The sequence below is a fragment of the Archocentrus centrarchus genome, chromosome 3 (genome assembly GCF_007364275.1).
Source record: "Archocentrus centrarchus isolate MPI-CPG fArcCen1 chromosome 3, fArcCen1, whole genome shotgun sequence".
Classification (NCBI taxonomy): domain Eukaryota; kingdom Metazoa; phylum Chordata; class Actinopteri; order Cichliformes; family Cichlidae; genus Archocentrus; species Archocentrus centrarchus.
The window spans coordinates 5,945,290-5,973,190 of NC_044348.1; the positions used below are offsets into that span (position 1 = coordinate 5,945,290).

Genomic DNA, 27,901 nt, shown 5'->3' on the forward strand with positions numbered 1-27,901 from the left:
CAGTCATACCATTCACATTATAGTTAACACCCACAAGTGGTGCGATCGCTCCAGTATAGCAAACTACATGACATGTAACTTCATTCAGTCAAGAGCCCGTGCTTGCCACATAGCCTTTTTCCATAAATATCTTTAAAAATGACAACTGGGTACCCATTTTCAAGCAAAAGAAAGATAAAAAGATCTAAACAGTCACATACATCTGAAAAAATGTGGGCTTTTACTAAAAAAGTGCATAGTGGAAACTAGTTTTATCCTTTGAAATGAGGTTAAATGAGAAGAATACATCTGGTTCGGTCCAGTTTTTTTGTCAGTCACAATATGGTGTGCGTGATACACCCATAATGCACCTGATACCTTCACTAGCAGTCTTTTCAAGTAATTTATGTGTTATTGAATTATCTCTTATCCATCACCACTTCTAAAAACGATCAGTGCCACTAACAGCAGGTTCACCTGTAATCTACTCACTATTTCAGGATCTCTTTACACTGAGGTGTCATCCGGTCAAAGATGAAATGTCGGTGAGAGGGACCGGACGGCAGACAGCCCTAATCTAAAGTAAAACCTACTTTATAGTCAGGAAAAATAGACAGTCTGTTTGCATAGTCTGGAAGTGATCACTGATTGGGAACTCATTCCCCGCTGGGAAGGTCCGTAAGATGCCCAGAGTCGGGTTGTTGTTGCGCCTCTGAGTGGTGCAGCTGGTGGGGAGGGAGTTTGGTCTGTTCTGGGCTCTGAGCTGGTCCTGGATCTGTGTAGAAGGGCATTGTCAGCTCCAAGCAGGAGGAGAGCAAACAGCAGCCAGTCTGAAGGGTCACAGCGGAGAGCAGTGGTTATCTAGATGAGGAGAAAGCAGCCTGGTTACTGGACTGAAAACTGATCCCAGAAATCTGCTTTTATTTTGTAATCTTCAGACCTGTTCCCACCCACACCGCTACTGCACAAGTGCAAACCTACAGGAGAGTTACAACAACCTAAACCTAATATGTTTAACCTATTTAAAACCCTAACCAGAGGGAGGTGCTGCACATTGACTAGAAGCCTTTCATAAATGACATCTAATATTCATGTTGATGTGACAGTATTTACCAATACTGTTCCTGTTAAATAGACTTATCAAAATACATAATACCATAAAATAATACACTAAAATAATAATAACTTAATAATACTGCTGATATTTTGGTTTATTTTTGTCAATACCACTTATGATCACCTTCATCTTGGGGATATTTTCTGGGGCAAATTTTAGCCTTTATTTTTGATAAGACAATTGAGAGTAGGGGGACTAACACAGGAGGTGGTCTGGGGTGGATTCAAACCCAGCCTGCAGCCTTTCAGCACAGGAGGTTGCAAACACTACCAGGTGACTGATAGCAGCACCCCTGTTACACAGTTTAACATCATTTAAAGCAGTGATGACATCACTGGTGTCACCTTACCTCTCTCTCAGGGGCAGATTTGGGTTACTGAGGAAAGACAACTGCTGCTCCAGACTGCACACACGAAAGGCCAAGTAGCACGATGACAAGATGAGGAGAATAATACTGAAGACAGAAGAGAAGACACACGTGTTGGTTAAATTATTAAAAAAATAGATGCTCTTTTTATTGATAGCCATGACATTAAAATCCTCTGTTGAAGAGAGCTGTAATGCCTTCTGATGAACACTGGGTGGCAACATTTGGCTAACTGTCCTGCATGAACGGCCTGAATCTGTCTTGCAAAGAAGAATTAGAAACAATTATGTTGTCAATAAAGGTTTTGAACGTGTTTCCTATGTTTATATACAGCCACTGCTTTTCAGTTATTCATGTAGAATAAGAAAATAAAATAAAAATTACATTTTAGGTACTTTGATATGATAATTCTGCAGTTTTAAAATACACTCTGTATTGTTACACAGTGATAATAATATGATTATTTACCTATTTATATACTTGAGAACAAGTTTGTTATATCTCAGAAAGATTAGTCCCTCCCCTTTATTCAGATAGGGGTCAGGGGTCAGCAGCAGCAACATGACCTAATGCTTTCTGGATAAGGCACAATGTCCTGGGAGGAGAAAGGAGCACATGATGTCCTCAATATAAATGATTTATTTATGTATTGAAATGAATCTTAGAAAACAGGTGTCACAGGAGGAAACGTCTGTGTGGAAAAATACTTAATAAAGTGTTTTATCAGTTCTGATCCTCTGTGTTCACGATGAGTCAATCACCCGCTATTTATATCTCTGCTTGTGTGTGTGTGTGTGTGTGTGTGTAGCTGTGAGTCAGCTGCTGGAGGAGGTGAAGGTGGTGTTGTTGGTGTCTGTATGTCCCTCAGTATACTCACAGCAGGGTGAAGAACTTGAGCAGCTGGTACTCCATCTGGCCCAACTCTGCCACTGGCTCAGATAAAAGACCTCTGTCTGTCTGCAGAGCTCGCTCTGTAACACACACACACACACACACACACACACACACACACACACACACACACAGAGTAACATAAAACCATTAACATTGGTTGACTGTACCACTATATTCACTGTTTGTAAATCTGAATGCATTCGGATTCAAACATGTTTACAGCACATTGCCTCAAAAATAATCACAATCATTTATACCTTTCAAAGGGGATTCAACCAGTATATTATTTATATTTATATATATTATATATATATATATATATATATATATATATATATATATATAAAAATATTACATACACTAACTGACAGATGTTAGGCACCATCTGTAAAGGCTGACGTGTGATGCAGACATCTAAGGCTTTAGTAACTGTGAAAAGGTCGTACATCTTTATTTAAATTATTTGATCTTTTTTTTTTTTTTTTTTAACCAAAGTGAGAAATGCTAAAGAACCAAACTTCAGGCGTAACAAATAATTAATGTTATTCTGTTTCTACCATTTTTTGGTTCATTGTAAACCGTCTGTCGTTTGCAAACTGCAGCTCTGTTATCATTACATGCTGGCTGACATGCATGCATTCTTCTTTTTCACACAGGTGTGTGCGTGTTTTTTTATTTTTTGCGGCGAGATAAAGCGATTGTAATACAGGTGTTGACTTACATCCAAGCTCTCCGCTCCACAGGTGAGGTGTGACAATAACGTACACAGAAGCTCACGCTGGTCTGACATTTAATGGAGAGCATCATTATTGGAGGTGAGTATCTAGAAATGATATTCAGCAGATAACGCTGAAACTGTCCTCAGACAGCAGTCGTTTGTCATAATCTCTGCTTAATCTGCAGCCGCCTAAAGCTTTTTTAATACAAACCCCTCGCATGATTTAATCTCCATTTGCAGCTTAGTGTGTTGTTGCATAAGAGAAGCCTTTCCTTCCAAAAGCAATTACTCTCTCTCGCTGTCTTCCCCTCTCTCTCACACACAGATGCGTTCAGCTAACAATAAACATGTAGGCAACTTAATTATATATCAATGCCAAATTGATCAGAGCATTTACAGGATTCTTCTCCTAAATCGGGGACATTTAGAAGGCATGCGGCAACACAACTATGTCCTCAGCTAACCTATAAACCTCACAGATTAGCATCTCCTTACAGTACGCCTTAAATCTTTTATCCCCCCACAAACTCTTAGACTACATAATGCAGACTCTCTTCATTCCAAAGGTCCATTGTACTGCTGGCAGAGAATTTTCTTTCCATGCTGCACTCCTGTGGAAATCTGTACCTTTACCAGTGGGATGGGTCACACAGACAGACAAGATTATATTTTTTTAAACTGAGACTGAAAACCTGCTTGTTTTCTCTTTCAGCAGTTGAACTGAAGAATTACAGGAGATTACTTTTATTTTTTTCCGGGTTACAAAACTCAAGACACTGAAATAGTGTGGCCTTGAATGAAGCCTTGACCTTTATCTATGCTGTAACACTGCATCATTATCTAGTTTTATCACCTTCCAGTGGCTGTTCTGATTTGAAGGGTGCGTCCGCGGCACTCAGGCTGCTGGTTGAGTTCCCCAGGAGGTCGGGGAGGGAGGAGGACACAGACACGACTGAGGGTTTCCTTCTCCACTTTAACACTGATGGGAATTCATCTTCCACTGGGAACTCATCTGGAGCTGGGAACTCATCCTGTGGCACAGGAGGAAGAGAACAGCAGATCAACACAGTCAGCTGTCAGCTGATTTTAAGCTAAAAAATGGTTACTATTATTGATACAGTAAAGCCTTTCTGAAAGTAAAAAAGCCATAAATTAGAACAAAATCTGGCTTGCCAAGGAGGAAAAAATTCTCTGTATTAATCATTTTGTTTCAGTAATAATGCAGGTATAAATACTATTTTTTAAAAGCTTGTGGATGTCTCACTTTCTAATAATCTTATGGTATAACTTTCTGCTATGACTGTTGGTTTATGACTGATCTTTAATGCCTTAAGAAAATATGGATCTTGGGAATATTTTGCTGATACATTACTGAGTGAGGAGTTACCTATTACCACAGTATGGTGGTGTCATAACCAAACAGCCTTTTTCCTGAATATTATCAGTCCAGGTTAGAGCCTGATCAAGGACGAGCGTGTTAACAGAACTTAATTATGCCTCCATACAAAAGCTGTGGTGCACGCACACACACACACACACACACACACACACACACACACACACACACACACACACACACACACACACACACACACACACAAGGTGACTTCAGAGAGGTCTTTGATAGCATCTTGCCGACTCCAGGAATAATTCACTGCAAGGCTGCAGCTGCAACAAAATGATCCATTGATCCTGCCTGTGTAAGAAGGTTAGTCAGTCCTCTGATCAGTGCTACTACAGGGGTACCCTCACTTTAATTTTTACAGTTTTAAGATTTTATAATTATTTTTAAAAAGTGGCTTCTCTCAGTGGAAAACATGTCCTCACTGACCAGCGATAGGATCGGCTCCTCCATGAACTGCTTCAAGCTCAGACTCTTCCCATTGACCTGGATACAGAAAGCAGATCACTCCTGTAACTAACATGTAGATCACACAAACTAAATTAACACACAGTGTGTGTGTTTGTGTGTATCCTCTGACCTGTAGGTGTGTGCAGATCCTGCGGAGGACATCATATACACTGTCTCTTGATAGCAGAGATACAAATACATACTGAGAAAATAAAACAAAGAGAAACAGAGGAATAAACATTCAGTGAAGTTTATGTTTATATTTTTCACTGTGCAATAAAGACCTGAGAACAGCACGGCAGGGTCAGATGCATATTCACGCAGCCAGTTAAGGTTTCTATTTGCAATTTTGAGAAGCTACTCAACTTAGATGGGAGATTATTTCTGTTCCACTGCTTCCTGCCTCCACAAACACAATCATCGACGCCTCGGTTCAATCACCATAATGCTCTGCTTATGATGTTAGTCTGCATGCAGTCAATATATGGCTGCAGAGAAGCATACGAATATTTATTATATTTTGATTCTGCTGAGTTAAAATGTGTTAAACGTCAGCCGGACCAGCAAAACATTCAGAAGCTTTAATCTGCAGCCCAGAGAGACAGATTATTTTCCTAATCACATTTTAGCTCAGCTACATTCATTCATGAAATAAATGAGGACTGGCAGGTGAGTAACAGCTTAGACAAATACTGCTTTGACCTGGAGAAAAGAAAAAAAACAACACTACTAAGTGTTTATGATTTCATTTATGAGGATTGTGTGTTTGTTATCAGTGGCTCTTACTCAGGTCAGCTGATAAAAAAAAATCCTGACAAATTCACCTCACCTGAAAAATCTGTGTTGCTAAAAGCTGATAAACACAAGTGAGCCTGAACGTTGTCATTACAAACCAAAGCTGCAAACTTGTATGCTATATATAATGTACATTACATAAGCATGCACATATATCAGAGACCCTGCCCACTTTCTCCTCAGGCCCAAACACACAACATACAGCCTGAGGAAAAATAGAGCAGACAGCATCATCACACACAGGATTAGATTCTGTAAAAGCTTCTTCCCTGCCACACTCAGACTGATGGCATCCCAGAACTCCCAGAAGTCTGGTCACAACCAAATCCACTGTGCAATATGTCTCACACAGCTAAAACCTGATGTGCAACATTTTATTTATTAAAATAACACTCATAGGTGCAATATCTGTCTGATCTACACGTGCAATTTACACTTCATTATCTGTACAATATCCACTGTGTTTGTAACACTAAGTGTGCAATAACTGCTGTTCAGTCTCCATTAACCTGGCACTCTGTACTATATATTTATTAGGAGCACCAGATAAGAAAGCTTCAACTTAAGAAACGTTTTTTTCATTTTTTTGTATGTATGTATATATATATATATATATAGATATATATATAGATATATATATATATATATATATATATATATATATATATATATATATATATATATATTTATTTATTTATTTATTTATATTTTATATATTTATTTAATTTATTTATTTTTTTACTTAAAATTCTTTTTTTTTTTGCAAAAGAAATGCCAAAATCATAATAAATATAACCACTGAGAATAATGTCACTTTCTGTGATTGGCATTATTATGGTGAGAACTAGGTTACAGTCCGAGATTTTCAGTAGATGCATCCATGGTGTGAATTTGAACATCCTGGGTCACATGGTTCTCCAGTTATCACGTTCACAAAGTCGAAAACTGGCTGCCCACCCACCCGGCGGCGTGACGACAATACAACATCAGCCTTGTTAGGCTGATTATTTATTTTCTGAGGTAATTTAGTTGTTAATAATTTATTTACTAATAATGAATGATTTATGGTACTTCTAAAGAATACCTGTGTGATTTGGTGCATTATGTACATTGTATGTGTGTTTATATAGTGGTATAATAGTATATGGAAAGTGCTTTTTCTAATCTTTTTGATTCTCATATTGCAAAGCAAGCAGCTCTTTTGTGTGTATCTGTGCTTTGGCAACACACTGAATACAGTTGAAATATTTCTGCTACAAGTGGGAAGAATATTCAGTAAAATATTTCCTTGTTAAAGGTAAAACAGCTGTCTCTATCAACTGCCAGTACTTCTAACCTTTTTATGTGGTTGATGAGTAACACGGCACAGTTAATGTTTGACCACATTACTCTATCAAAATAGAAGGGCATCACAGATTTCAGCTGTGTATTGCTAGGGCGCTGGCACTTTGTTTTTTTTTTTGATGAATCACAGCTTTAAATTTGTGCGTTCACTACTGTTTTATTATTCCTTCAATTTAGCAAATCGTGCTTTGAAATTAGGTAATTTGCCCCTCTTTTCTCCCTCAGCACAAGGCATGTTGCACACAAATAATTAATTTGGTGGAACAATTCATTAAAACATTTTTCACCCTCTGGGCCACACTGACTTCAGTGTTTATAGGTTTTTGTTCTGCAGTACTAATTGGCAGTTGAAGATGAATTACCCAGATTTAACTAGATGCTAATGTAGCTATTATTATTCACGTGTTGTTTGGGCCGGGGCAAAAGCTGAGAGGTGCAAATTGTCCTTGAAAGCACCACCTGATGAGAGGTTAAATCTGGTGTGACAGGAAGTTAAGAGGCTCATCTTAACATTGCTGTAATGGTGGAAAAACCTTTCACTCTCTTGTCTTAGCAAGCTGGGGCTCCGCTCTGCTTCTATCTATAGCATGGTGCTATTTTTTCCATAACAGCTCCAATGGAAAATACGCCCATGCTGAGCTAATCAGCACGAGCATTTCAATTTATGGGGACGGCAGTGTTTACCTTCTGGCCGGTGTCTGTGGTGATAGCCAAGCCATTGGGTACAAGGCCTGCTGTTTTGTGCTTCTTCACCAGCCTCACGGAAACAACAGGGATAGCCACCTACAGAAGATGAAACGTAGAGTTATCTTCATAAGGAGACAAACCTAAAAACAGAATGATGAGAAAACAACACCCTTGTGATTTCAGTAAATGGGGGCAGGGAAGGTAGATACTAATATCCAGCGAGGACAAAAAAAGCCCCTGGAGAAAATTGGAAGTGGACACGAAGCGTGTCTTATTTCAGTCACAATGTGAGGAATGCAGTCTGAATAAGTAGCTTATTGTCACTGAGATGTCAGGAGAGGTTTGGTTTCGAGGAAATGAAGGAAAAGGTACGCTGCACAACATCAAAGAGAGAACGCAGCATAGCTGGTTAAGGTTAAAGGTTCAGAAAGTCTACCTGGTCTTCATATATAACTTCAAACATCCAGACAGAAGCATTTTATACGTGGAAGACTGTGAAACTTCAACTCAGCCTGTAATCCTGACTGACTTTCACACAAATAATTTGACCAATCAGTTAGTTCGTTCTTCAGATCCGCCTGTCAGACTCATGTGTACTTAAAGTAACTCGGTTCAAGCTTCTCAGTCCGTTTGGGTTTAATAAGCTGTCTGTCAGTCAGTCGTACCTTGATGTCCTTGCCGAAGAGGTTGGCATAGAAACACAGCCAGTTTCGGGAAATGTAGAGCCGGCCTTGTAGAAGGATGTCTCTGAGAAGAGCACAGGAGTACACTGAGGGCAGAAGAGACAAAAACACTTCTAACAGCAGGAAACTTGATATTTTAAAAAAAGAAGTATCGCCCAAAACCTTCTACTAAAAGCATTTTACTTAAAAACCTTAAAAAAAAAAAGTACCGTACATGCCCACTGCATGCACATTAATTTCTGGTAGCAACCACACAATGAAATGAGCTCCGTTTATTTCTCACTGCTGCGTTCCAATAGAGGGAGCTATGAGTGAAGGAACAGGGGAGTGATTTCCGACGCAGCTCTAGCTCAGGAGCTGAAGGATGGGTGAAGCTGCAGCTCTGGTTAAGACTTCTGCAGAAGCGGGTGAAGCCACTGAGGCTAAGCTGTGGCTGCTGGATGGTCAGTAAACCCCTTCAAACTGTAGGGCTGTGTCTTCTTAAACTTCTTATTCATAATTTTTACACAGTATGCAAAAGATTCAAGGTGTGTTTAGGGAGGAGCTGGAGATGTTGAATGGCAGCGGATGGAGCAGGGGTGAGTTAGGAGAGTGAAGAACAATATAATAGATTACGCGCCTTTAATGAATAATAATTTGTAATGAGTCATTCACATAAAGGTGGCCAAACATTTAATTTCTGAAAGATCTACTTGACAGTTGCCATCAATTTTGATAATTAACTAATCTTTTTAACTCTGATGAGTAATTAATTCACTTCAGCTACTATACATTAGCTCAGCCTGGGCTGAACAGAGTAAACAAGTTTAAGACAGTGCAGCTGAAAACAAACATTTTCTTGTGCAGTCAAAATGACAGTACCTTTCATGAGGATCTCATCCTTGGGCACGCACTGGAACAGTTTGTGGTACTGCGAGTTGTACTTGCTGACAGTCTGTGCAGAGGGACAGGGCAGAGTCATGAGCAGCTCCTTGGCGGACCGGCCTGCCTGTACAGCACCAGAACCACCGCCGCCACCGGCCACTCCGGCTCCGCTTGGCGCAGACGCCACCCTCTCCCTCAAAGGACGCGAGTTCTGCACCAGGCTCAGCACGTTGGCACCATACTCACACACACACTCGCGAACATCCAAGGCCTGGAGCAAGCTGCTGCAAGACACACACTGTTCCCCTCGCGTCGGTCAGTGCTGTGCCAGAGGACTGCCTCTGTGCAACTACCTCTAGTCAACACTTTTCTACGAACACACACGTGGCTCTAATGTGTGGACCTACACACACACACACAAACACACACGCACTGCGAACTCATAGCAGCGGCACCGCGGTTTACGGCCACTGAGCTCTTCGTCAACTACAAGGTTGGCTTTCTCTGTCTCTGATACAGCTCCAGTGACTCTACACTTTACAGCACCCAGCTGACACCCTCCCTCTTCTCCTTTACACACATACACACACTCTGTCCTCATCTGAAGAAAAAAAAAAAACACTACTGCTACTCCTCACTACTCTCGCTTGAAGTCTGTTCTTTTTCTGCCTTCACCTTTCCTCTTTTCCTCTGTCAGCATCCTGTCTGTAGTGTCACTCTCTTATACCTAAAATTCTTCCCCTGTTCAAAGTAAAACCATCAATTTTCCTCCCTTGAACACACAAGAGAGCTCATTCATTCCCCACTCTCCTCTCTCACAGCTCAAACTCACTTCTGCCTCTGGATATCTCCACCACAAGATTAGGTTTCTCCTTTTTTCTGTCCCGTTGTAGCTCATCTATCTTTCCTTCAACTCGTAGGTGCTCAGTTTGTTGTTATCTGCTGCTCCTGTTTTTGTCTTTCTATTAATAGCTCACGCTAGAGCAGCTCCTGTCGTCAGGACTATGGCGCTTACAGTAGCTTACAGTAATGTAGAGGGCTTGATTACCACTGTGCGAACCATGAATGTGGTTTGTTGGCAAATCCACAGCTGAAATGGTATTAGATGATTAGATGATTAGATGTTTGTGGTGTGGTTGGATTATTTCTACTCAGTGATGATGGTGTCACTGTAAATTATTTTTTTAATGGGCCAGGGGTCTGGTACCAGTGCAAAATGAAGGAGTCCAAACCACATTAATTAAAAAGGAATGGACTGATGTAACCAGTGACAAAGCGTACACAAAGGGAGTTTGCACACCCAAATCAGAAATGGTTCTTTTTAAGTTCATTCTTTTTCCAATATCACAATTTAGCACTACAGAATGGGCTCTTTTAAAGGAAGTGGCATTTTTATTGAGCATTTCTGTAAAGAAAACTACAATTAGCTAGACTTTAAACACAGCAAGGACCAAAGGAGTGAGCCGACTCACCGAGCCCCTGTAACACTTCTTCACATCTTCATAGGACAGATCCTCAATCAGCTGAAACCTGTGATGAAAGAAAAAAAATACACTTTGTTATAATGATATATGGGTCTTTACCTCTCAGTGAATATAAAGGCATACCACATATCACCAACTCTTCTCAGTGTGCTGCTTAAAAACATCAAAACATTTGTTTAAAAAAAAAATATCAGAACAAGAACATTTGAAGGCAGATTTAATTCGTCATGTGGGCTAAAAGAGGCAAAAACTGTGACAAATAGTTAGTTGTGTGCACGTGTAAGCCATATGTGCATTATGTATACATGCATGCATTAAAATCCCAACTGCACCAGAGCTTCCACGCAAAAAGTTAATCATCAGCATGTACATAAAAGCAGGGAGATGCAGGCTGCCATAAAAAACAACATAAAGATAAATACTGAGCTGCTCTAACATAAAAAGTGGCTGTGCCAGCCAGCAGATTATCTGTGTCACTCTTTTAATAGTACATGAGCGCGCACGCACACACACACACACACACACACACACACACACACACACACACACACACACACACACACACACACACACACACACACACACACACACATCACTGGCATCAAACTTGCCTCAAGAGGAACAGTCAGAGCGATGCAGCAGATGTCACAGCATGATACTCATATCTTTTGCTAAAGCAGACACAACCCCCCCCCCCCCAGCAGATAATATCCAGTATAATCAGACCTTTAAGGAAAATGTCACTGAAACATACTGCTGTTCCATTTAAGAGGTTTTAAAGGAGAAGATGTGTATGCAACAATAAAGAGTGAAAGGCAGGGTGTTTTTGATGGTTTCTTTTCTGAGAGGCTCGCCTTTCTTCCTCTATCTTTCTGAGAGTGCTAGGTGATTGACAGCGAGCGCAGTGCTGATATGAAAAGAGCGCTGCTGAAGGAGATACTGATAAATCAGAAGCTCTGGCCAAAACCAAATTGAAGCGTCATGTGCGCTGTGATGAATCATCACACTCCGTGGAAGCCACTTTTGGTGCTGTGCAAGAGTGAAAAGCATTAAACGAAGGGCAGGAAGTAAACCTTGGTATCTTTGACCATATGGAGTCCAAGCGCTAACAGGAAGTCTATTGCATTTGTGAAACACATCAGCTAGTCCTCTTTCTCAAAGTCATTGCTCTCACATTACAAGTAAAAACATACTGCTTAAAATATGAAGAAGCCAACAAGTGTCAGATACAGCTTTTCTTATCACAGCTGGACAGTAACTCATTATTATTTTTACACAAGTACAAATACATGATTTTGAGGTTGATTACCAAGTATTTATAGATTGTAATGCTCTACACTTCTACTCTGCTTTGTTTAAGAGGGAATTACTGCCATTTTGTTTCACTGTATTTATATAGCAAAGTTACTGGTTACATTTTAGACTGACATAAAAACAGCAAATCTGATTGTACAATATGGATTTTTAGATATTCAATAGTTTACCAGATCTGTTAAAATTAGATCTATATTGACCACATTATAAATGCTGCTTATGTATACATGCCAATGAAACAGTATTGATTACCAATAATATATACGGTTTATGATAAATATCCTGCAACACTCGCAAAGGATGTTTTGCATTATTTCAAACTACTTCCCTGAGAGCCTTTTCTTACATTTTTAATCACTTTTTACTTTAAAATCCACCAGATACATGGATCAACATGAGTAGATGTACCATAATTAATGTATTTAAGATAATTTTGCTATCTGTTTGATCAGTATTATGATACTTATTAAGTATAACCTTCTTTTTTTTTTCTTTTTCCTTTTTACACATCTATGCACATCCGAGCACAAGCCAATCATACTTGTTGTGAAAATGAGTGCAAAAAAAAGCAATATATAATATTTTATGAAAATCTGTATCTCAGTGGGACATCTTCAACATTATATTTGTATTCTCCTTGAAGAGAGACCTTGCTGTATACCGTAAAGGTGTTATTATGTAAAGTCCCCCTCTGTGCTGCCCTTATAGCAGAAGGACTGTCAGTGGCCCTTCTCTGACGAGAGAAGCTCCTCTTGGTAAGAAGATAGCATGACCTCTGTCCCCAAACAACTCTCCCTGACTCTGTTTGTTCTTTCCATGCAGCTCGTTGTCACAGTGCACTGTAAACCCGGATAAGTTGAATCTACTTAAAAAAAAACAAGGTAACTCGTTGCCTTAAATTTTTTAAGTAATGAAACAGTTGAATAAGTGCAGTGGACTATGTTCAATGTACTTGAGGCCCTTTTAGAATGGAATGAAAGATCTAAGTTGAATGTACTAATGTCAGAGTTTCAGTAACTGAAGACACTTAGTTTAAGCAATCATTCACCACCCATTTATTTAACTCAGCATGTTAAGTAAGCACTACTCCACTACCAATTGAACTAAATTGTATGTTCTAATTGACCAAACTTACCCCCCTATCCTTTTTGGGGGGTGGCTGGAGCCTATCGCAGCTGACAAGGCAGTAAGATGCAGGGTACACCGCGTACAGGTCACCAGCCTGTTGCAGGGCTAACACAGAGAGAGGGAGACAACCATTCAAACCTGTGAGCAATTAACCTAATCCCAGTAACTGCATGTCTTCAGATTGTGGGAGGAAACCCACACAGACAAGAGGAGAACATGCAAACTCCACACAGCAAGAGGCCCGGGCCAAGGCGGAATCGAACCCAGATTATTTGTACTAACCACAACACCACCGTGCTGCTCAGTAACAAAAATATTCCTTACAATGTTGAACTGTGTCTGTTTAAATTTGGTAAATAAACAAACATGATAAAACTCAGCCCTGCTGAACACTGGTACACTAACATTTGTCCATGGACCATCTCCATTCTTTCAAACTCCACACAGCGAGAGGCTTGGGCCAGGGTGGAAATGAACCCAGACCTTCTAGATGCCATTCTAGCTGTGAGGGAGCAGTGCTAACCACTACGCCACCGTGCTGCTGCGTATTAATCCAGTCTGTTAAAACCGGTATAAACCAGATTTTTAGCAGGTGCAAAACCTGATGATATTAAGCTGTTTGAGCTCAAACACATAATTACAATAAGATAGACCATCAAAAAGTACAGTCTACTTAGTATTAACAAGCAATGTTCACATTCTAGGCAATTTTAAGTAACATGAACTCAATATTTTTAAGTCGAATCAAAATCTGGGTTTAGGGTGTGGAGATGAGAGTCTGACCGCCGGGGTGCCTGTGATGATGACGCCAAGATAATTGCATCACCGAAATGATGGATTCATTTTTTTAAATGTGTAGAGTTTTCTTTAAAGTAATCCCCACCATAAGAAATAACATTAAATCAAAGTGAAATACTGCATGCAGCACTTTATAGTATACAATATAATGTAAGTAATGTGAAATGAGCCGTGAGAAACTGATTGGATTATCAGTATGATTCAATATCTGATAAAAAGAGGATTTAAAAAGGTCTGTCGCATTATGCTGAACAGAGGAATAACACCTAGGCTTATTCTCAAATAGCCTGATTTGTTCAGGACTAACTCATGAATCTGAACATTCATCATTTAATTACATTTTACCCACATGGCTTTATTGAAAAATAGTCCCCAATGAAATGCAATCCAGCTGAGGCGTATGTCAGCGTGTGGAGCATTAACCATGAAGCTAGCAGTTTCTAATTTAACTGTTAGGAGGAAGAGAGTGGGAATTTCAGAAGGCGGTAAAAATTTCGAGAGAAAGAATGCGAGATAGAAAAAGAAGACAAAGATGTTTGTGAAATAGTAATAATAATTTCATATGTTAATGCAGCTTCAGATGACAGGGGTTTGAACGACTCAAAGTCCACTCGACACACATGACACGGTCTCAGCGGACAGAGCGCTCAGTTGTCTTGGAGACAGATATGCTGACATGTGAGCTCAGTAATCGTTTTCATCTGTAGCTCCTTTCTTCCGTGTTTGCTCAAAGTTCTGGATGAGAAGTGCCAACATGACAACAGCTCCAGCTCTGTGACAACTGAGCAAACTGAAGATGATGATGATAGTCAGGTGGTTGAAAGACACGTGGAAAAGATGAATCTTTAATTTGGACTGTTCGGTATTCAGTGTTGCCATAATATCAACGATCACTTCTTTTACCATTTGAAAAAAGATGTGAAATGTACACAGCACAATACTGTAAGCCCCGCGCTACCTGAGTGGATTTAAGTCCACTTTGAGATTCATCAGACATTGACTGACAGACAAAGATGCACGGCTCAGGCTAGAAGAAGGTCAGAGCAGGCTTACTGTTTCAAAGAGCAGAGGGGTTGATAAATACTGTCACTGCCTGCTGGGTGTGTGACTGTGTGTGTGAGCTTGTCACTGTTGTTTACAGCAGAGCAAAGCTCTTGCGGCACTGCCAGGTCTCCTACTGGATCCTCTGGACACCTTACGGGTGGACAGTGATACATCAGCCAGCTTACATTATGTATCAGCTTCGAAATATCTTATCTAAAAGACCACATAGTGCCATATTATCCCAATAGAGCACTTTGCCCTCATACTGCTGGCTTACTTGGGGTTCCTAGGATACTTAAGAGTAGAATGGGAGGCAGAGCCTTCAGCTTTCAGTCCCCTCTTCTGTGGAACCAGCTCCCAGTTTGGATTCAGGAGACAGACACCCTCTCTATTTTTAAGATAAGGTTTAAAACTTTCCCTTTTAGGAAAGCTTATAGTTAGAGCTGGATCAGGTGATCCTGAATCATCCCTTAGTTATACTGCAATAGGCTTAGTCTGCTGGGAGGTGTTCCCATGATCCACTGTTTCTTCTTCACTCAACTCTTTTCACTCTCTATGTATTTATATTCAGCATTTAATCATTAGTTATTATTAATCTCTGGCTCTCTTCCACAGTGTGTCTTTTGTCCCCTCTCCCTCCCCTCAGCCCCAACCGGTCGCGGCCGATGGCTGCCCCTCCCCGAGCCTGGTTCTGCTGCAGGTTTCTTCCTGTTAACAGGGAGTTTTTCCTTCCCACTGTCGCCAAGTGCTTGCTCATAGGGGGTTGTCTGATGGTTGGGGTTTTCTCTGTATTATTGCAAGGTCTTTACTTTACAACATAAAGCACCTTGAGGTGACTGTTGTTGTGATTTGGTGCTATATAAATAAAATTGAATTGAATTGACTCAAAAAAGAAAAAACAGTGACAACATCCCATCAGTCACATAGGCTTTATATAAAGATATTACCAAGTATGAATAATTAAGCCAGTGTAGATGTGCCTTAAACCTGCATTCTTTCTAATGGCCAGTGAGTGTAGACCTCACTGGTTGCAAAAAGAAGTCTGGGTTGTGTAGAAGACTATCAATATTTAATCCCTGATAGTCTTAATCCCTCAGATTTAATCCCTCAGTAAATATTTCCTGATAACTTTATGGTCCCAGTAACTATTTCCAAGTGCCATCTAGTTCAATTGATGTTTCGTGGCGCCGCATCCAGTCCACCTCCTGCTCATCACATTTGATTTCAAAAGGTAAGATGATGATGACCAAAATGCCCAAAATTGAGGCTTGAAAAACGGCGACTGGGACGTCACCAGGAGCTACATCCCTCTTTTATATACAGTCTATGACCATGCGTCCAAATAGCCAACAATCTTTTTACATGAATGATTTTTACTTTAATATCTTTAGTTTTACTGTTGTGCCTACTTATATTGTGAGGCACATTAACTTACAAAATGTTACTTGCTGTAAAATGAATAAGAAATGCATGAACAGAATTACATGTGAAAACTGAGTGTCATTAATATAAATGTAGCGACCAGGATAAATAATAAGTAATCCATAACCAAGCTAAATAACAACCATAATCTGGCCATTAGTGGAGAAAACTAACCTCCGTTCAACCTTTCAAACATTTCATTATTTAACGCAGCTTGCCCTAGATGTGAAATTCACGGCTTTCCTCATTAAGCCCCCTCCCCCTCCAGACATCCCATCATCTTGTGACCACATTATGAACAACAGTGCATGTGTGCTGCTCTGCCTGCCTGCCGGTTTCTGCCTATAAATAGGCGTGCACAGCGGCCCTGCACTCTCAGGTGGAGAGAAGAGAGTGATTATTAAAAACACAGGCGGGTCTGTGGGGACTAGCAGGCTCTCTAGTATTCCGTCTCCATCTGTCTCCCTCTCTTTTCCACCAGATCCAGGTTTTTAATCAATACTGCAGGTGCATTTAGGCAAAAATCGGGACAAAACTGCTACAGGCAGTTCCCCGCATGCCTGCAGGACAGCAGTGAATGTGTTGTGTTGAAGTAAAGCATTTTTTTTACAGGATAAACAAGGTCATGTTGGAGTGATACAGATATGGATAGCTGTTTATTGTGGGAATTGTTCAGAAGGTTTGAAATTCACAGGCTCAGGAGGAAACCATCAAATGTTTCACCTGAGTCAAAAACAGGAAAAACAAACAAACAGGAAAAAAAGGCCGTAATAACAGCAAAATGTGTTGTTTTCCAGGTGCCGCAGGGCTCAGTGGACCATGCAATCACACTGTTCATATGTACTGAAAATGTCTGAGTCCTGCACACAACAGCAACAACCTTAAAATCCTCACAGAGCAAGACAGAAGGTTCTGATCCCCACCATCCTTTCAGGAGTTTGGAAATCAAATCCAAACCACGTACTCCTGTGAGGAAAAAGAGAAACGCCGCCTGGTGCGTGCGTGCGTGTTTGTGTGTATATGCATGCACTCTGGTTCATGTATCGCAGTGCCCTTGGCTGTGAGGCAGGATGGTGAAACTAATTACAAGCTCAAAGAATCCTAAATTGAATCCTAAAATTAGAAGGCGAACACCTCCCATCGGTGGCCAGCGTAGCAGTGGACTCGCAGTCAATAATTTGGCTGGAGGAGTGGAAATTGGGACTGGGAGCACTGAGAGAATATATCTCTGTAAGACACGTGTCCACAAGACGAGATCATTATCAGGAGCGTCAAATTAAAGTATCAAATTCATAGATCCCAGTTCTCATTTGGAAATGAAACAGTTCAAAGTATGAAACTTAAGTTCATTTAACTTTAATGTACTCCTTTATTGTTAACTTCTACAGCTCTTATGTGTCCCTGTATTTTTTACTCTCTGGTCTGTGTTTGTCCTTTATGTTTGTTTTTTGTTTTGTTTTTTAGTTTCTTTTTTTTTTTTGTGCAGCACTTTGGTCGGCCCTGCTGGTTTTTACTCCATGCTAGATAATAAACGTGGGTTATTCTATCTGGAGGAACTTGACGGTGTTACATAAGTAAAGTGTTTAGGGTATAGGAATGATTTAGGAAGAAAAAAAGGCTGAATTTCCTCAGAAAATGTGTTTTTATTTGAAATATTTCATACAGAAATCAGTGGAATTCGCACTGGTTTACAATGGTGCACTAAAGACATTTAATAACAGAATTAATCCTTTTCTTTTCTTTTAATCCTTTTTTGTTAATCTGTGGAAATTGTAACTGAAATACACAAACTACCATTATGGCCAGAAGTTTTGGCATTTGCACTTTGCCACTAAAGTTTAATTTAGATATTTTTGATATGATGATATAGTGAAGGAAATTCAAAGCCTTTTGATGGCAAAAAAATCTGAATTTATTTTTGGCAGTGATGCCATCTCTACTACAAATGTATAAAACACATATATATTTTTTACATGTATTAACTGCATTCACTGATATCTCTCACCACCCGGCCATTATAAGGCATCCTAATTAGAGGCTCTTCTGCACGGGCTTCATCTTTTTAGCGCCACAGGCTAAGTCCATCTTTTACAGCCTGTAAATATTTGCATGCTGGAACAGAGGAGCTTTGAGGTGAGCTGCGCACAGGAAGTGAATAAAATATAGGCACACCGCTCACTGAGGTGCTACAAGTTCAAGACTGAGATGTGCATAAAGTGTTCAAGTCCCTCTCTTTCACTGAGTCTACTGACACACCGTGCTTCAGTGCTAAATCCCATCCCAGAGCAGATTCCCCCCAGGATTACGCTGCTCTTGCCTTGAATCCTCCTTATATAACACACCAACGCACACATGCATTCTATCCGCAGATGCACACACACGTGCATATGAGCACTTGTACAAAAAACGTCGCAACAGATTAAAGCACTTTATTACGAGTGTAACTGCAGCATATCTCCCAAGCACATATATCATCTTTAAGGCCTTAAAGGGGAAAAAGAAAAAACATCCTGTCTGCAGTCTCTTTATCAGTATGTGTGCGTGTTTGACCATTGTTTGACATCAAATACAGCTGAAATAAAAGCACAAAATAAGTGCTGTGAAAATAAATCTCCTAGGGCTGAAACCCGTGACCATGCACAGGATACAGATGGTGAGTGGGATGAAAAAAAGTGTGGCAGAGCAGCGTGTGTCTGTGTGTGAAAGGTTTGCCTGAAGTGGCCGTGTGTGTCGTCGTCCTTGGAGGGGTCCAGGTCCTGCGTTGAAAGCAGGCCTGTTTCTTCGCTCTGCTCCTGCTGCTCAGTCATGCTCCTGGCCCTGGATACACAAACACACAGCTCTGTGTTAACAGCGGGTAACCTCTCTGCTTGATCGCCGTGTTCACTTGTAAAAAAAAACAAAAAACAAAAAACTGTTTGTTTTTGTCTCCAGGTTTGGCTATAAAGAGAGCTATTCCCCAAAATTTTATGAGGCAAACAAGTGGACTCTGTCTTCAAAATCAACACAGCGGTGATGCAACATTCAAAGTCTGAGTCAGCTCGCTGGCACTACAGTAAAAATATCTACTTTGCAAAAATAAAGCCGTGTGCATTGTGCTTGTGTAAACTGGGTCAGTTTGTACCCTCTCCCAGATGTCTACAATGAAACAGAGAACCTCAGAGGTTGTGCAGATGGCTGACCTGATCTGCTGCTGCTGTGAGCTGACTCCAATATTTTTAAAAATACACTTTATACTTTTCAACACCATGTGTCTCTTGAACATTTTCTGGATAACAAAAAAAGAAGAAGCAGCAGCAATGAATATTCGTAAGAGCTTGAAAAAAAGGCGACTGGACGTTTCGTCTCTCATCCACGAGGCTTCTTCAGTTCTTAAACCAAAAGCTGGAGAGTCCCAGGTAATTAAACCCTAGCGGGGGTTGTCACCTGTGGAGGTAGTCGTTGACCCGCTAATAATCATGTGCATCATCACATAAGCCAGGGTGGGTCATTGTCAGCAGGGGTTTCGGGTGAAACCACAGTGAAACTTTGCCCCATTCTATCACGTGACCTATTGAGGTCACCTGAAGTAAGGTGGGAGTTCAGGCACCTGGGAAGGGACCTCAAGACTGCACTGTAGGTAGCCGACAGCTGGTGTCGTAAGCCACCACCTCTGTTCAGTGACGGTTGTTCACAATGGCTTCTTTTACTCCTCTTTCAAGCCGTCTTTCTTCTGGGTCCAAAATGTGAACACTGGCATCATCAAAAGAGTTTTCTTTATCCTTTAGGTGCAGATGTACAGCTGAGTCTCGTCCTGCTGAGGTGGCTCTTCTGTGCTGTGCCATGCCTTTGTGTAGTGGCTGTTTGGTTTCTCCAGTGTAGAGCACTCCTCACTGCACCGCGCAGCCTACACTATGTTGCTTAGCTTGTGTTTTGGGAGTTTTGTCCATGGCTTTTTTCACACCTTGGCTCATGCGATGACGCAAGTGATCAATAAAAGTGGGTCGATGACCACCTCCAGAGGGAACAACTCCCACTAGGGTTTAATTACCTGAGACTCTCCACTTTTTGGTTTTAGAACTGAAGAAGCCTCTTGGATGAGAGGCGGAAAGTCTTCAAAAAAAATGAAAGAAGTCCAGTCACCTTTTTTCAAGCTCTTAAGACTACCATGACCCGGATGACTGAGAATCTACAAAGGCATAACCCATGAATATGACCGCTGGTTGTGTGTGAGCTGTTCACAACAATGTCTTCTCACAGGCTGTGATTGACAACAAGCCGAGCAAAACATGATTCACAGGAGGCTTAGTAAAGCATGGATTCAGCAGAAACGCTAAGAGAACCAAATCTCAGCTCAGTGTTTACTGTGATGGATAATGAGGCTTCAGTCATTTTAACGGCTCGTTGACATTGTTGTGCGTGCAGTTCAGAATAGATGGCAGCAAATGGCTTCGAACAATCAAACACGCCTTGCAATCTCCATCTATAATTAGGCTCTAAAGGCAAAAGAAGCGAGGTGATAATCAGGCCGCTTAAATAAACTAGATAAACTTTATTCACCACAGCGTTTTGAGCCCAGATGAACGAGTGCCCTTAATTAATGCAAGCTGTCATGTTTTATTTGATGCTGAGTGGTATTTAATGCAACTGTTTAGACAAATTAGTTTAAATAACTGCATTTTCTATCCATTTCATCTAATATTTAAATGTTTTATGCTTTTATCTTAATATGTAATATTTTTAGTTCACAGTTTCAGCTTTAAATCTCTTACACTTATCTGTTTATCTTTATCTGCCTAACTGCTGACAGCTGTTTAATATTTCTCTATTTAGGCTAATGATTTTCACGCAATTAACAGTTTTATTTGTTAATCAGTGGCTTTCTGCAGTGCAGTGCTTTACACATTCACCTAAAAAGCAGCACATAAGCCCAGGAAGAGGCACAACCTTGAAGGGGGTTGTGTCAGGAAGGGCCTCCAGCATCAAATCTGCCAAGAGAACAGCTGAAAGTAGCTTCAAACGGCTTTTATCCAGTACTTTAATGCATAAATCTTTACTTTCCTTTATATATAATTAAATTAACAGTTCAGAACTCCTTATAAGTTTGGTGTTTCAATCATTTCATCACCTGTAGTTAAACACGGCACTGTTTATCCATAAGTACTTCTGGCTGTGATTATCTATGACTTTCAGCTAACCATTACTTCCGCAGACAGAATAAAACATTAGCGTAGCTTCGAGGTTGGAAAAGTGAAGCCAACGTCGAAGTATCTTAAACCTGCATTCTGCCTGAAAGCCACCAGATGGCGATAGCTGTGGCTGCAAAAAGACTTCCGGTACTATAGAAGTCTGCGGGACAAACGGCTTTCTGTCCTTACCTCTGTAAAAACTTAACTGCTGAGTTTGTGGGCTCAGTTGCTTATTTTGAGTATTACTGAATTAAAAAAAAAAAATTTAAAAAGAAAATCAGTCTGTTTTTGTTCATCATACAGTGTTTCAAGATAGGCTGGGGGGTGGGGGGGTCTGCTGTATGCATTGGTAATGACTTGTGATCATTGGTCATTGGTCATTGGTAATGACCAATGAGCAAGCGGTTTCACAGTCAGACCCGCCCCTTTTGTCATATTCTTGTTTTTGTGAAAACACTCACTGGATGATGTCATGGTAGCCATGTCCATCTTTTATCGTGTCTATGATTACTTCTAACTAAGGTCATTTGTCTACTTTTAGCTGATACTGTTTATTTGTTGAACCTTTCCATTCAGCCAGTGATACAATTTTACCTGTGAAGCTTTCACTTAACTACTTTAACTTTTTCTATTCACTAAGCTTCTTATCCAAGCCTATCCACATAAAGAATGCAATTGTGGAATTGTGATTGTTTTTTTTTTTTTTTTGGACTGTGGAAGGAAACCAGAGTTCTCAGAGAAAACCCACGCAAACACAGGGAGAACATGCAAACTCCACACAGAAGGGTCCCAGTGGTGGATTCTAACCCAGGACCTTCTTGCAGTGAGGCAACAGTGCTAACCATCGTACCCCAGTCCAAAGACATGCAGTTAGTGAGGTTAGGTTAACTGGTGATTCTAAATTGCCCATAGGTGTGGATGTGAGTGTGAGTCTGTCTCTCTGTGTTAGCCCTGCGACAGGGTGTCGACCTGTCCTGGGTGTACTCTGCCTCTCACCCTGTGGCAGCTGGGATAGGCTGTTTGCAATTTAGATATATTTTTAAATAAAACTGTACATGATTTTTAAATTATCTGAGTAGTCCACAGTCTGCCAGGTGCCCCTTATCAACAGCAGAAGTACTCCTTCAGGTACACAAAAAAGTTAAAAGTCTTATCCTTTTAGTGTGTGTGGTTTTACCATATTACAGCATCACCTGAAAAGCTCTAAACCATCTATTATGTTTCCTCCCTCACCTGCACACCTTTTTTTCCCCCCTCACATGCACACACAAACACATGCCTGCCCCGTGCTATACCTCTGGGAGAGGGGAAGTCTTTACCACCTGCTCTGGTTTAATTACAGGTGCTGATGGATGTGGCTCCTGCATGCAGTTTCCAATCTATTATCTCTAATTGGCCAGAAGGCAGAGGTTTTGCGTCAGCTGCTGACCTGTTCAAACAATAGGGGCTGTCTGGTGCTTGAGGTTACATCTGACTTGTTGTCTGTGATCACAGAGGACTAAATGGGAGGTGAAAGGCCGAATGCATAAGTATAGCATATGTGGGGTCTCCACACCGTAAGCAGAGTTTAAAGGATTCGGGAGAGGGATTCGATCCCAGACGCTGTATAACACATACTTTGCATAAAGCTTTCTACATTTTTCTTTCACTTTTTTCTTGGTCAGAAACATGTAAAGGGCTCGATTTAGCGCTTACTTATCAATGCTGCTTTTAATAAGCAGAACAGAAATCAGTAAGCATTTTACAAAATATGTTTGAAATGTTAATCTAAAGAGAAATAGTAAAACACAAACCTAAAGAAGTTTCAGGCATATTTATTTAAAGTTGTTTATATTATAACTGACATGCTATAATTGTTTTCATTTAGTTACGTTTGCTGTAGTTGGAAAATCTGCTTGCAAAGACATAAACTTGACACAGTGGGTACCACAATGTTTGTTTGTTTTTGATGGACCTTTTTAACCCAAAAGCTGTGATTTTATTTCTTACACGCGTCACCGTCTAAGTACCATGGAGTAATACTTTAACTCATTCACAAACTGCTGACACACCTGGTCACCAACACAAGCAGCCCTGGGAGATAAACCTTTTTCATATCATATGAGGATGTTTAAACCATCTAAAGTGGGTTTTATTTAGTCTGTGTGGGTTTCCTGGAAGCGGACAATGAATGTCGCCTCAAATACACCACAACCTGTGATTTCCTCTCAGTCAGCTGGCTATATTAGCATGTCTGTGCACAATTGTTGTCTCCACTTAAACCTCAGATTAAAGTATGACTGTTCGTGTCATCCAGGAGAGCGAACTGAAACAGAATATACCAGGCTGACCAGTTTCTTAAATAAATAAGCAAGTGAGACAGTCACTCATTATGCTGAATGCCACGCAATGCCTGCGAGCTCCATCACAGGATTTCCAGACTAGGACCATCATTTGACAGTGAATCCTTCACGTTTAGCAATTTAATGAGAAAGTTAAACATGCAGCCATGGTTAGCTGAAGGAACACGCTGTCAAAGCTCATACTTCATGAGATAATGTCAAGCTGAATTCCCTGCTTTTCAGTTTTATATGAAGTGGCTCAGATCAGAGCCAAATTTAGCAGGTTTCTTCCTCTGCCCACGCCCTACCTCCACAAACACGGCTGGATGTCCCCACGGAGCCATGAATGAATGCATAATTATTACATAGCTGAGGGTATTTCACTTTTCTAAAGAGCCGTTTCTCTACAAAACAGGGTGATTACCTTCTGGTGAATATTTCTACAGCGTCCAGCCTGCTGCTGAAGCTAAGGTAGCGAGTCGACCCTGCTGTAATGCAACATGGCCCATTCATTTAACTCACTGTATGCAGAGTCTCAAGCTTAGGTAACAAAGCAGCACCCATCTATTGTCTTGTGTCAGTGCTCACAGAAAGATAATAAACACACGTTTAAACTAAAGGTTGGGGTTCCCTCAGAGCTTTGGTTTTGCTTGAGTCCAACTTTCATTCTGTCTTGCTTTTGTTGTTTCTTTCATTAATGTTTTGAAATGAAAGCCCGCCTTCTCTCCACCGCGTCCTTCTTTGTCTCCGCATACAAACATTTTTTGCTGTCACAAGACATCCCTCAATCCAATAAGCTGTAATCTTGTTAAGGCTGCTCGTCACCCACCTCTCATTTCCAGTGACTCGGAGCTGTTGTTCAGTTGAAATACTTTCACAATCAAATGTTTTTGAAGCTACTGAATGAAGAACTTCCTCTTTGGTTAGATGTGTCAGTAATAAAGAGAGCATTAACTTGGACACACACCATTTGGATTGTTTACAGTGGACATGTAGGAGGAAAAGGTTTAATGTTTCCATAAGGGTGAAGGTGAGTTCCTCTTATAGGAACAGCAAAGCTGCCAGCAGGAGGTTTCTCTCACATGTCGGGCTTAAAATGTTGGCTTACAAGAGCGTGCTCATAAAATACACAAAACCAAAATAAACACACAACGGGATATTCATTTGCAGAGCTTTGTTGCATCGCTTGGCATAGACTAATTATGATTTCCTTTTATTTTTATCCTTGAATCAGTTTATGAAAGACATATACAGCCTTTGGACTCTGGTCTGCGCTGCTTGAGACCTCCTGAAAAAAACCCTCCCCATTGTGCAAGTACCTCAAAACAGCCTTTGATGGCTGAAGTATGTTTTTAAACCAGCACAAGACTCCAAATGTTACTTACTGAAGACTTAATGGAGCTGTCTGATTAGAGTTTAATGAGATTACAGGGGAAAGAGGAAATTTATAGCTTTGTTAAAAGATTTCTAGTTATTTCTCGTTAGTAGCCCATTTAATAAATATATATTTATAAACTTGACACACACACACACATATATATATATATAAAATTTGGTGAATTGGTGGGCCAGTAGCACCTTTAGTTTAAGTACATTACACACTGTTCTTATGGGCCACAGTAGTATGTTTAAAAACCATCTTCCTATTTTACTCAGTTTCCATTTTAAACTACTTTAAACATGCCTGCATGAATATTATACTCGTCAAGTGCACTTTAGGAATAAACGCCGGCCGAAAGCAGAAACAACGTGAAGCTTAACCAGAAAACACCGGAATAGGCGGGGCTCTTCAAAATAAAAGCAGACATGATTCAAATTTAGGCTACAGAGACATGCAGGAGGAGATAAAAAAGCAATTTAAAGAATACATATAGTTATATTTTGGTAAAATCTATTGCCAGCGAGTATTCTAAAATACTCGTTCCTCACGAGTGCATGTATTTTTAAATCCTTTCCGGAAGCATTGCTGCTTTTATTGCGAGCTCGATGTAAATAACATTTCCTACCTGTAGCTCAGAGGTTACGGCGACTTTTTTCTTCTCTGTTGTCCCCCCCGAAGCTCCACTAATCTCGTCAAGTCTACGCGGCAATTCTCGTTCAACTCATCTTTTTCCGCAACAAGCTGGCAAATAGGCGCAACTCTTCCCGCCGCAATAATTAAAACTGAAACAGGGAGTCGAGTCGAGCTGCAGCGTCTTCACGAGTGTGTCCGAGTGTGGGGAGGTGGGTTGAGCTTACCTATTAGCTGTTTACAGCAGCCGGGGGATTACACGGCGGCTATTTTTTCCCCGCAGACGCACAGAGCAGCGCAGCGACGGCTCATTAATGTGCGCATTCAAAGATAACGGAAATAAAAAAAATGATTGCAAGGACCAGACTAGTTTGACTTCTAATGAGGGGGCCGTGGCTTCAGAGATTCATACAGGCTGATATCCTGATTTCATATTTTAACATGTTTACGTTTCCAGCCGAGGAGTTTGTTTAATGTAAAAAAAATAAAGCATTATTCAAAGGCGGGGTTCCACTTTATATAAGTAATAAAATAATTGATAATGTCAAAGACATTTTGCAAGATTATTCAGCTTCTCGTTGCACAGAGTGAAAATTATTCCCTCTTTAGCATAAGACTTTTTTAAGGCATACATTCATAGTAAATAAGTAATAATTACTGACATGTAATGGCTCTATTACATTACAGGTGTTTTGCACTCATAATGTCTCAGCTGGTGCAAAACCATGAGGTGGAAGATTTAAAGGGGAAACTTTATAAGGATGTTTGAAGGCGTGTAGCTGCTGTGTCTCGGCGCACATGTACAAACAGCAGAGGTTCAAACATCCAGGTGTGTGTTCAGTCAGCGCTCTGACTCCGGACTCTCAGGTTAAACAGAGGCTGAAGAGTTTAACTTTTGCAATCACAGTCCAAACACTGCTGCATAGTTGGGTCGTTTTGAGTTGGTAGTGATGCTCAAATAAACTCTGACTCACACATAACTTGTCATATAGTTGTGATATAAACTATCCTGAACTGCTGACAGTTTAATGATGACCCCTTCATCTCTGTTTTTCCTGTCATTCATGTTTAAAAGTATTAATTGTGCCTCCATCACTTGATGCCCAGAAGCAAAAACACTTAAATTGCAGCCTGTTTAAAAAATACATAAAAATCTTGATCTTTTAATAGAGATCTAATTTTTTTTTTATGTATACAATGAATGGGATGTGTTGATTGTGTAAACATCCTTAAAACACTTCCAGTGTACTTCCTGTGTGCTGTTCACTGACCTGGCTCTGCTGGCTGCTATCCTCTGACTGCAGTTACCATGAGGGTGGCGGTAGTGGGGGAGCGGATAGTATCTGTCCTGGCCTGAGGCCTCGTCGGCTGGCAGGGCCTTAGGGCTGGCTGCGTAGATAGTGCATCCCATGAACACCTCCTGGAAGTCACCTTTAATGTCCTACAGTTAGCGGGTGAGAGTTGTCCTCAAGGTATCCTTCCTTCTGAGTGGCCTGTCCTGCCCTGATGCCAGCCAGCTGCTCCGTGGAAAAGCCATTGGCTCAGCACATTGGTATCTTAACCCCTCCTTCCCGCTGAATCTCTCCTCCAGCCTCACTCTCGCTCTCTCTCTATTCCCAGCCCTCCTCCCTCTGCAGAGCTGAGAGCATAGAGGATAATCAGATTTCACATTTACACTCACCAAAATCATCCCCGGCCTAATCACTCTCTGTCACTGATGTTGCATTATGCTAATGCATAGAGTGTACTGTCAGTTCAGGGGCATTAAGGGCAGTTAAAAATATCCCAACTGCCTGATACGAATGGATGCTGCACCAGACCCAGATAACGTTACAGCAGTGTGTACATACGTTAAGTGAACAGACCCAACTGTTGACAGTTTCCCAGACCAGCACCACATATATTCCAGTTAAA

The 27,901-nt window shown here is 40.7% G+C and overlaps 1 protein-coding gene across 7 annotated transcripts; it reads right to left on the reverse strand.

Moving 5' to 3' along the window:
• Positions 1-203: 203 nt before the first annotated feature.
• On the reverse strand, positions 204-27,569 carry gramd2aa (GRAM domain containing 2Aa). 7 transcript variants are annotated; one of them, XM_030723990.1, is made up of 12 exons: positions 27,259-27,557; positions 19,203-19,373; positions 10,773-10,830; positions 9,298-9,598; positions 8,419-8,522; positions 7,751-7,849; positions 5,058-5,129; positions 4,907-4,963; positions 3,929-4,106; positions 2,341-2,434; positions 1,446-1,550; positions 204-840 (listed from the first exon to the last, which is right to left on the reverse strand). In XM_030723990.1, exons 1-12 carry the CDS (start codon positions 27,396-27,398, stop codon positions 837-839), a joined length of 1,383 nt encoding a protein of 460 aa, XP_030579850.1. In that variant the 5' UTR covers positions 27,399-27,557; the 3' UTR covers positions 204-836. The 7 variants fall into 7 exon arrangements, with proteins under 7 accessions (XP_030579850.1, XP_030579859.1, XP_030579880.1 ...); XM_030723999.1 differs by having other exon boundaries at positions 19,203-19,307; positions 27,259-27,552; XM_030724020.1 differs by having other exon boundaries at positions 9,298-9,370; positions 27,259-27,552.
• Positions 27,570-27,901: the final 332 nt, after the last annotated feature.